Source organism: Citrus sinensis, chromosome 1, assembly GCF_022201045.2.
Source record: "Citrus sinensis cultivar Valencia sweet orange chromosome 1, DVS_A1.0, whole genome shotgun sequence".
In the NCBI taxonomy this organism is placed as follows: domain Eukaryota; kingdom Viridiplantae; phylum Streptophyta; class Magnoliopsida; order Sapindales; family Rutaceae; genus Citrus; species Citrus sinensis.
Window position 1 is genome coordinate 5,628,093 of NC_068556.1, and position 11,308 is coordinate 5,639,400.

The 11,308-nt window shown below is 32.4% G+C and overlaps 2 protein-coding genes across 2 annotated transcripts; both read right to left on the reverse strand.

Annotated features, from left to right (window-relative positions):
- Positions 1-960: 960 nt before the first annotated feature.
- LOC107176716 (uncharacterized) lies at positions 961-4,208 on the reverse strand. Its single transcript, XM_052434898.1, has 5 exons — positions 3,458-4,208; positions 2,900-3,014; positions 2,269-2,391; positions 1,815-1,887; positions 961-1,713 (listed from the first exon to the last, which is right to left on the reverse strand). The coding sequence occupies exons 1-4, from the start codon at positions 4,206-4,208 to the stop codon at positions 1,851-1,853; spliced, it is 1,026 nt and encodes a 341-aa protein (XP_052290858.1). The 3' UTR covers positions 961-1,713; positions 1,815-1,850.
- A 247-nt stretch (positions 4,209-4,455) lies between these two features.
- On the reverse strand, positions 4,456-6,922 carry LOC102626596 (protein MLN51 homolog). Its single transcript, XM_052434904.1, has 4 exons — positions 5,940-6,922; positions 5,018-5,129; positions 4,670-4,875; positions 4,456-4,580 (listed from the first exon to the last, which is right to left on the reverse strand). The coding sequence occupies exons 1-4, from the start codon at positions 6,401-6,403 to the stop codon at positions 4,511-4,513; spliced, it is 852 nt and encodes a 283-aa protein (XP_052290864.1). The 5' UTR covers positions 6,404-6,922; the 3' UTR covers positions 4,456-4,510.
- Positions 6,923-11,308: the final 4,386 nt, after the last annotated feature.

Genomic DNA, 11,308 nt, shown 5'->3' on the forward strand with positions numbered 1-11,308 from the left:
TCAGCAGTTTAACAGTAAAATTTATCAAACGTCCATAACTGCTTTAAAAACTCGCAGTACTTCTTGAAACAAAATTTACCAAACACTTAACTGATTCTCTTCACAGCTGATTATTTCTACAGCACAGCTAACAGCAATTATTTTAAAAGCTACAGCATTCCCAACGTTAATTTTATATGGTATAATCCGAAGTCAATTTTTAGCCAAACGTAGGGTACCAATTTGGTGCTGTGCAGGATGGTATTGCATCCTGGATGCCAAACGCACCCATTGCGGATTGTTAGCACTTGTATATATGATCCGGTTGCCCATTTTTAACCCCATTCATCTTCCGCATCTTTACGAATGATAAAAGGGAAAACAATCGAACAAATTTAGATGCATGAATGTCCAATAACCTTACTATAAAACCAATTACGTACAAAATTCTTATTGTCACCAAATCCCGCGACCGTCACGGATAAATGAACAATTTTTCTTACAGGCGGCGTACTTACAGGGAGAACTACAGAATATTCATGTGGGCACAGGAATAGTATTGATTAATTAGTTTTGAATAAGGTTATTTAAACTCAAATTTTTTATTTAAAATTTTGACACAAATCTTAAACTTGATTTCATAAAATTCAATGGTGGATAATTAACATTATTAAATGTTACTTTAACTTTCAATATCTATTATTGGATTGATTGAAATCAACGACTCAAAATTAGTGCCAAAATTTTATTTTTAAATTTAAATTAAAATAACCCCACCCATTAGTTTTTTATGGAATTACTAAATAAAATTTCCTCAAGCTTGTAAAAGTTATATACATCATTCTAAAGAGGGATTCTTAATTAGTAATACAGATGCAGGTACAGCAGCCAGTAATGGCCGGAAACAAGAACCTGGAAGATAAACATGGCAAAGGATTTCGAAAATTATCAGTTCTATTAGCAGCTGTGTATACTGTCATATTTTTTCCTTATCCATACAATTCCGTGTCATTCTGAAAGCACTTGTTTCTGTTTCTCACGACTGTAAAAGTAAACATGGTAAAGGAAAATCTGAAAAATGGTAAGCAACCACCAATTTCTGACGGATTGCAAAACCACAAGGTTTTTGACTAAGCTGAACAGACTACATATTAAACTAATTATCGCTTCACAAGGTCAAACGAACCTCAAAATGTAACTGATTACCACTAAAGAAGATGATATAAACCTCAAAATGTTTCTGCTGAAAATCAACTGCAATGTTAGTAGGCATATGTTATATTGCTGCAATGGGAAAAATGATGGGAGATATTAGTATGAAACCAGAACATGAACTAGGGTACAATTAACTATTGAAACTAGCAACAGGTTATCTTTGTAAAGTAAGAATTTGAAAATGCAACTGATGCCAGTGAGCATGCCCTTGGTTATCAGTTGGCAAACATCCAAGTCACTTGTCAAGAGTGGATGATGCATAAGATCATGTCTGCGAGGCATGACTTTTCTTGAATAAGCCATTTATTTTATTTTAATTTATTGGCAGAATATCAACAAATTTCTGAGTGGTCAAAAAATGTTGTTTCATTGTATACCCCTGAATTCAATGCCAGACAGATATTCAGAAGAAATATAACTAACAAATATTTTCCTTTTGATGTAAAATTAACAAACCTCACTCCTGCCTCACCTAGGGTATCTTGAATTATATAACATTGCCAAGCAACTGTTACTAGGCTGGAGATTGAGAAAGCAAAAAGATGTGAGAAAACGGAAATTATCAGGATATTAGAACTTTTCAACAATTGAATAATAAAGACTAAAATTATGAGAATCACCAAATTACTGGCCAGCTTATTCACAAACAGTTAAATCTATTCTCTTTGCTTGTTAATGTTCATCCTTGAATATCTGCATACAAAACAGAAAATTAAAATCATTGAAAATCAGTTGACTCTAACCAATGTCTGGAATTACATCAAACAGAAAAAAATACTAGAGCAATCTGAACTGCTGGCATTCTTACTTCTCTCATCTAATGAACTTTACAAACTCAATCATTAACTTCATTCATAAAATTATAAATATAAAATCAGAGTGATGGCTGATGTATCTCTTTGTGACATAAGAGACTAGTGACTACGTTCAGTACTGAAAAATGGAATTTAACGGGAAAAAGAGGGCATAACATCTGATTAATATATTTTAATAATAAGCAGAAAAGAAGACAAAAATTGACAAACAGAAAAACAGGTAAAAGAAGATAGTAGGAAACTATACGATGCTACTAACCTTGTGACACGATAAGAAGACAGCTCTCCAGTTGAATGAGCAGTATAACCACCTTTAGCAGCAGCATGGAGAGAACTATCTGCAGAACCTACAGTTCCAGTAGCTGCTGGGAAAACTGGAAACCTGGTGTCATCACACCAATGTCATGGGAACAAAGATAGGGATATCTATATTTTTTTTTCAATTTATAAAATAAAAATAAGAAAGAGAGAGAGAGACCTGGATGTTAAGATCATTACTACTGTATTCCACTTTATCTATAAAGCGTCACCCAATCATTTTAGATCAATCCACAAAATTTTAAACAAAGCAAAATTGCATAGTGTGCATTTAGGAACTTGTAACATATACAGGCATTGTGCTCTTGAAGATAACGAATCTACTTTCAGTTTATTAACAATTATCAACTATCAGAAGGAAATGAAAACAAAAATAATCTTAACTATCCTTTGGCTATATTAAGTACTACAGAAGGTGATCTCCCTTACCGCCACACCTTCTTAACCCCTGTCGGAACATTAAGTGGATAATCGGTCATCTTCTAAGGGCTTCAATTCATCTTAGAAAAAGGAACTTTAACTCATAAAAGCAGCTTGAAACAAGTATAGAGGTAAAAAAATTGTTAGAATACCATGTTATCTCAGGATTCCCAAAAGCATTTTGTGACTGAGAAAGATATCTTGTGACGGCCACTTTAATAGCTGGTTCATCATGATCGCCATTCTGCTGGCTCCCAAGTTGCATGGCTGCATGTACAAACATTTAAACTCCTTATGAATGAAAAATCTCTAATAACTGCTAACAATACATTATTTTTCTTTGGAAACTGTTCCACCCATCTTTGTTTCCCTTTGCCCTAGCACCTTTGCATGTTAAGATAACTGGATATGTAGCTGCTAATAGTAATAAAAGATTTAAGTATTAAACCAAGGTTAAATTTTACAGGAGCACCTCTATTTTTCATTAGCTACAAAATTTAAGGTATTTACAGTTAGATCAATACCGGCAGAATATTTGGAAGGTACTCAACCCAAGTTTCATCTAGTTAACCCCAATGGATCATGCAAGGAAGATTGGATTATTAACAATAAAGTATGACTAATAGTATCACCCACAAGCCTTATTGATAGGAAATTTATAGTATTAATACGCCAATGAACCCCAAACAATAGTAACTACTGTGAAATACCTGGAAGAAGTGCTGCATTGTCTGTAAAGTTTCGATTACTCTGTGTCACACGAGAAAGAAAGGAACCTCTTCCATTTCCATGACAAGTGCTGACTCCTTTTCCACCCAATGCAACTTTTGATTTACTTGTGGTGGCTAGAGAACCTGGTTTATCTATGTCATAAGAATTTGGTAACAAAGCTTCAGATGAAGCTTGAGCTCCACTCCCAGAGCTTTGATTCAACTGCTGAGTATAAACCAGAGAAGGATGTCGAATCATGCTTTCAATTGGAATATGTTGAACAATGGGTTGCTGTGCCGGTGGATATACTGAGCTGACTTGGTTAATGGGTAAGCTTAGCTGGTGAGAAAGCATTATTGAGAAAAATAAATCTCTCGGACCCATCATCTGAGGAGATGCTACTGTGTAGGTTGGCCAGATTATGGAAGGTTGCGGTGGCAAATTCGTCAGATAACTTTCAGAAGCTGGATGGATGAAGTTCTCTGAAAAAAACTTGTCTTGTCCAATAGGGTTATTTGGAATCCTCCCTTGAACCAAAGAATTGCATCGTGGCACAAAGCTATCTTGATTTTGTAGTGCACAAGTTGGAAAATGTTCAAATGCTTTTCCAGGTTTTACATCTATTTTCTCTGTCACAGAGTTAAGATGTTTTGAAGGACTTGAAGGATTAAGCATCTGCAATGCAGAACAATTATTTTCCTTGAAACCATGCTTCTCGGAGGCAAGAAAACAGGACTCTACATTTTTCATTTTTGAGGATGCTCTCACTGAAACAGAATTTGAAGCGCCTTTCACAAACTTCTTGGATCTCGAAGGTCAGAAAGCAATGAACTTGAAATTAAGAAAATAAATATAAAAAATAAAAATAAATGAAGAATTGTAAACATAAAGTGCTTTACTTCTTTGTTGAGAATGTTCTTGCTGATTCAGGACTTGAATGCATTTCTTGGGGTTTAGAATTCCTGAAAAGTAAGCAAACAATAAAAGTGAATCCAAAATAAATTCAATGAAAGCGAGATTGTATACATATTCTTTCTTCCTGGAATTTTTACTTAGCATCTTCTTGTTGAGAATACCCTCCTTGAACTAGTAGTTGAAGTCTGGCCCTGGGGCTTCATAGATCTGAAAGGTTGGAAAACAACTTGGCCTCAAATAGTGTCCATTGAAAAGAAGATGCTGAAGAAATATTTACAACTAGATTGCTAGCTTACCGCTTGGCTATTGTTAGCAGATTCACATTGCTGCTTCTCATAATAGGATTATATTTTATAGGCCCTCTCCCTCTGACAACGTTAGCCGAATAGTTTTGATTGTTAATGTTGTCATTGGTTTTAGACCAATTTGCTTTTACAGAACCCCGACATTTGCCTTGATTCTTAGAGTGACCTTGAAGATATTGTTCAGAAATCCTCCTGACCTATAATTAGTTTAAAGAAAGTGTCACATAGATGATTACATTAAATCAGAGCCTATGCAACAACCTTATTATATTCTTCACACTATCACATAAACAAAAGTACTAGTAGATGGACAAACAATATTCAGCATGAAGACAGAACTTCAGCAAAGGCATTATTATCATAAGAATCCTGCACTTTCATCTGTTCGAACTTGTCATGCTTCCATTTTCTTTCCTCACAGAGTGCCCTAAACCTTTCATCAAGTGTCCACCTGAAATAGTCAAAAATCTATATCACGCATTTCTCAAGTAAGAAGTTAAAGATAGAAATGAAATTCAATAAGTAGATTTGAAATAAATCCATAAAAAGTTGGTTTTAAAAAATCAAGGAAAGGCTAGCAGACTAGCACCATCTATCCTCTGCCTATAAAATTAGTCATTTTTCTCACTGCCAATCAAGTTAATAACAAAAAATCTAAACTGATTAAAAGCTTTTGACAATGTACATGGCCCATGAATAACAATTAGGTGACCAAACAAGTAATTTGTTTTCATGATTATTGATGAGAGTTTCAAAGTTTCAAAGGAATGCTGATTAAAAAACTGCCTCTGAATTGAAATTAACTACAAAAATCCTTCTAAACCTTCAGCATAAGTGATTTAAGAGTTACAGGAACTCTTTTCACATCACATCTCCGTTACGTATATCATATTCAATTTAAAACAGACAAACAAACAAATAAATAAATAATGAAAAATTATATCCAATTTAAAACAAATAAGTATATAAATAAGGAAAATCAGAAAATTTCTTGCAACATGAGAGAAAGCAATGTTAATTGGAAAACTAAACATGCTCTCCAGAATATGAATTAAAGTGTCTCCAATTTTACCGACACCTTGTCGCTTCTATTAATTTTAATTTCTTTTTAGAACATTCAAATCAATACATGATAATATTTTATCATCCTATTTATCGGTATTAGTTCAACAAATTTAAAATATAACATCGACATGCATATATATGCGTGTATACTCGGGAAAGAGCTCTGACAATTACACGATATTTAAAACACGAGTACCTGCTTGAGCCACGGCCACGGCCTCTAAAGCGATCATCGTGCATATAAAACGCACCGTTTCTAGGATCCAAAGGCGCCTTACTTTCTTTCTCTTTTCTCTGCTTCTCTCCCGCGTACACTTCTTTTTCTGCAAAATCCTCCTTCTCCTCCTCTTCTTCTTCTACTTCAACTAATTTTTTAAGCACTTCCAGTTGCTCATCTCCAAGCACTTCAAGCTCACCAACCGCATCGACGTCGTTTTCGTCCCATCCACCAAGACCGTCCCATTCGTCTCCGTAACCAACACGAACCTTCCGATCACTCCGTACAAGCCTCTCTCTCGCCTCTCCTTCACTGTTACCGTTACCGTCGTCGTCGTCGTCGCTCGCATTTTCTCTTCGCGTCGCCACTGCATACACCGATTCCTCAGATTCGCTCTCGTACTCTGTTTCTTCTACCTTCTGTTTCTCTCCCAAATTTGCCATTTATATTCGTCCTGTTTTCAAGCGAAAACGAAAAATCAAACCCTGCACATTTTATAAAGCTTTACGATAGAGAGAAAATGAGCAAGTGTAAATGAAAATATCTACGAGTGAATGTGGTTAGAGTTTTGATTGTGTATTTGTGTGTACTCTTTACTTGCTCTCCCTCTCTCTCTCTGTGCTATTTAGACGCAGCGGTTAGCAAGTACGATATGCTGAAAATGTAGCGCGAAGTTTTCATTTGATTTTTGTCTGTTTGTATTCCGCACCCGGCGCTGAAAAGAAACGCGAGGTGCAATCCAAACATGCATTATGCGATGCCTCTCGCGTTTGCCCCTTTCAGTTATGCCAGCTCATCACTCGCGCGGATTAGTTCCCGAATTATACGTGGGTCTCCCATACTGCTCGCTGTACGGCGGATGTAGTCAATATGGAGCGGAAGCTCCTGCGGGTTGGGCCCGTAGTTAGCCCACCCACATTACCCATACGCCCATTTGCATGCGGATCCTTTGTACGTTTGGAATTTGGGAGCTTCTACGTTAATCGTAACGTACATCCACACACAGCAACAGTATTTATGCCCATAAATACTGTTGCTGTGTGTGGATGTACGTTACGATTAACGTTAGCACTGGTCTTGGAATTTTTATTTTTTGGGGATCCAGCTACTTTGCGACAGTTGCAAGCTACAACAATTTTGTCCTTTTCTAATTTAGCCAATAGATGTAATGGAAAACTTATTCAACGGTTAGAGTTGCATTTAATTGGATATTAACACCACATATCCCTATAGTTTATTGTACAATCTTAAAAGCTTAAAGTTTTAAAATATTTGCACATTTAAGATCATATTGTTTTACAATTTTAAACTTTGATTCATTAACCTAGTTTGACTTTGATAAAAATTGACAGTCTAATATTACATGAAATTTTTTAAACAATTACAAAATCAACATGTGTAATCATTTTTTTAGTTAGATAATATGCTGGAATAAAATTTAATATGTACAAAAAATATGGATCATTAGCATTTTAATATTTCATAAAATTATAAAACAAAAAAAGGATAAAATTGTAAAAAAAAAGATGCATAAAAATATTAGGTTGTAAAACTTCACTATTTTATAGTTACAAAACTTAACTTATAAATTTTTCTTTCCAATATTAATTAGCATATTAATTTATCTATACATACAATATATTAGTTTACTTATAAAATATCAACATTGTTCTTTAAATATAAGGGAGTCATTTCGAATTTGTAAATGTAGCCCAATAAAATCATATAGAAAGATTAAAAAAGAATTATATAAAGAAAGACATTTTTTTTTCTTTTTAAGTAGTTCAAAAGCTTTTGAACCTTATGATTTTTTAGAATTATCATATTTTGCTTTTAAAAATTTGGACTCAGTGAATTTTGTTTTTAGTGGCAGAACAACTAAAAGACAAGAGAGGGCACTGGTTTATTTTAAAATTACTTATAAATTTCCTCAATTTATAATTTATTGTTCCAATCCCTTAATTTAGATAGGGTGGGCAAAAAAGGTTGCATGTGGGCTTCAGCTCGGTCCTCACACATGAGGGCTTGGACAATAGCTCAAGAAAAAAAGATCGGGCCAGGCCCAGACTCATTATTTAAAAAAATAAATTTATAAATTAGAATAATATAATTAAAATTAAAAAAAATAACTTGAAAAAATTTAAATTCTTAATTTATAAATCAATAATAATTTAAAAAAGCTAAAATTATGATACTAAACTCTCTCTTATGCGTTATTAATTAAGAGAGTGTTTAAATTATATAATTCAGTATTAAAGAAAATTAAATTTATAAGCTTTTATTTACTTTATTTTATTATTTTACTTTGAAATATTCATTTTTTTATTATTATAATAACTTATTGATCATTAATTTATTTTAAATTTACAATAATTTAAAAAATAAATAAAGTCCAAGCCCGACGCAGGTCATACACTTATAGGGATGGCAAAAATCCCCACGGGGACGGGTACCCTCGGGGATTTTCCCTATTCGGGGAGGGTATGAAGATAATTTCATACCCAATTTCTTTTTTGGGGAGGGGACGGGAAAATTTTTTTACCCAATTTCTTATTCGGGGAGGGGACGGGGATGAGGTGGAATCCCTATCCCCTACCAATTTTCCCATTTTAATTTTTAATTTTATTTTAATTTTTTAAAATTACTAGTAAATAAATAATAAAATTTAAATTATAAAATTATAAATATTTGTAAAAATAAAAAATATCAAAATATTTATATTATTAAACTTTTAGGCCTAATTAACTAATTAAAGTCCTAAATTTTTATTTAGGACATTAAAAAGATCGAGTAGATTCTATTAGCCAAACATTTTTTTAATTTTAATATTCTTTAAATATTTTAAACTTAAATCTATTTTTTATTTATTTTTAGATGTTATAATTGCCCACAGCGAATCACAATTTTAATATCTAATCTAATCTAATCTGATCTAATATTTGTTTTTGATTTACTTCGATTTAACTATTGTGTTGTAAAGGGAATAGTCCACATTTATAAAGTGCCCACGCCACCATTGAAAAAGTTAATTTTGAATCTAAATTCGATTTTATTTGTAATAATTTTGTATTAAACTATTAATTTGTTCATGATAGTTTGTAAAAGAAGTTTGTATTCCTTGCATGTTGCGTTACTTACTAATTTAATGTATGTGACTTTTGTAATAGATATTAATGTAAGATATATTTCGAACTTTACTTTTATTTAAATTTTTTATTTTAATATGATTAACTCAAAATTGAAAAAAAATGTATTAGTTATTCGGGGATGGGGACCCTCGGGAATCCCCTGTTATTATTCGGGGAGGAGATATGGATTCTCTCAAGTAATTCTGACAGGGACGAGGAGGGGACGGAGACATACGCAAAATATTGGGGATGGGTATGGGGAGATCGGTCCCCTCCCCTCCCCTCCCCTCCCCATTGCCATCCATATACACTTATGCTTAACTTAAAGGGGGCTTAGGCTTGGATTTAAAAAAACCCGGTCCAAACCCGCTTTTTGCCATCCCTAAATTTAGATACCCAAAGCTCAAGTATTTCCATTAAAAACAAGGCCTAAGGTCTAGGATATTATTTGATATGATTTGATCGAGCCAAATGCACAATTTAATACTAAAAATTAATCAAACGAAATTTATTGTTTAAAAAATAAATAAGAATATTTGCTCTTCAATTTTCATGATTTAACCACCTTCTCTCTTAAGGCATGTGCAAGAAAAAACATTAAAAAAATTAGAAAAACAATAAAGTAAGGCTATAAGTTTTTTTCCTTCGTTATAATTTAGATCAGTCATTCTGCTTCAATTAGTTTCATTTTCTGATTGCATTTCTGTTTTTTTTTTAAATAATAGATTATAATTTATGCTTGATTGAAAATGATTGAATAATAAATTTATTAGTTTATAAATAGTCTTTTTTATTAAAAAATAAAGTACTAAGTATTTAGTTATTTTTGCAACAACTTATTAACAATTGCAAAACTTCCACAAACGGTGATTTGCGATTGCAAATCTCTTTTCTTTTTTTTTTCACTTATGATCATTATACTATCGTAATTTTTTTTTTTTTTACGACAGTAAATAACCAACGCAAAGGACATATTTCTTGTACGTAAAGATTCTTTTCAAATGTCGTATTATTCAAAACAACTCATATGTTAAAATTTGAAATCTTTAGTTCTTTTTAATTTTATAAAAGTATCAGGGTAATGTGTAATTAAACCACAAAAAGACAAAAAGTATTGGTACATTACTACTGTTGCAACGTAATTTTATCCTTTTTTGGTTCCTGGAAAGACATGTTTGGTATTTTCGCTTTTAACCACAATTTATTTTTTGTTTTTGCATCGCTTTGCTTTACAGAAGCACTTTTTGAATGTGCGAGCAAAAGTTACTTTCTTCCTTTTAAATGTTGGAAAATGCCCTTCTAATAGCAATGAAATTATTGCTAATTCTTTTTTTTTTAGTTATCTTTTTACTCGTCTTTTTCCCCTTGTTTGTAAAATTTTTATAATGACCAGTCGTTTCCAATAAACATAATGAACAACCATGACTCGATAAAGTATTTGTATTATTGAGTTCCAAAACTTTAATGGAGTGCGGCTCCTCCAGGGGACCAGAAAGTGTCGGCTCTCTATGACTAAGAATGTGCCAATCAATTAGAAATTGATTAATAACCATTCACATGCTACGTTAATTATATCGTGAGCGTTAAATTATGTTCTCTTGGGCCAATAAGCATATGATGTGTTAGCATCCCAAAGCGTAAGGGGTGCAAAAAAAAAAGTACTTTATATATTAGAGCATTTTTATGACGCTCTTTAACCAAATTGAATTAAGACCCTTGAGTTAACAATGTATTCCGTTCATATATATTTATTAATTTCTAAACTTACCATGTCTATTTTGTTAAAAAAGAAGCTTATAGTGAGAATATTTTAATTTACTTATTGATCGACGGCTAATGAATACTCTTTTTTTTTACATAGATTATAACTTATATTATATGAGACTATTACTAATATTTACAATTATATTATTATTGAGATTGCTTTACATTAATTGTTATAAAATATTGTCCATATATTTGAGGAATATCTTTTTTGAAGTCGATGGCTTGAAATTTGAACCCCCCCTTTATGTGTGGAAGCATATTCTTTCTTAATTTAAGAGTTGATTTTTGAATTGAACTTCAACATTTATGAAAAAAAAAAAAAAGCTCTAGATAGAGACATGGTGCTTCTTTTTTATTTGTTTATAAATTAATTTATATATACTATGTAATATAACTTTCAATTAAGGAAAAAAGAGAAGAAAAAAAGGCTGCAATATCGCTCTCATTTCAATT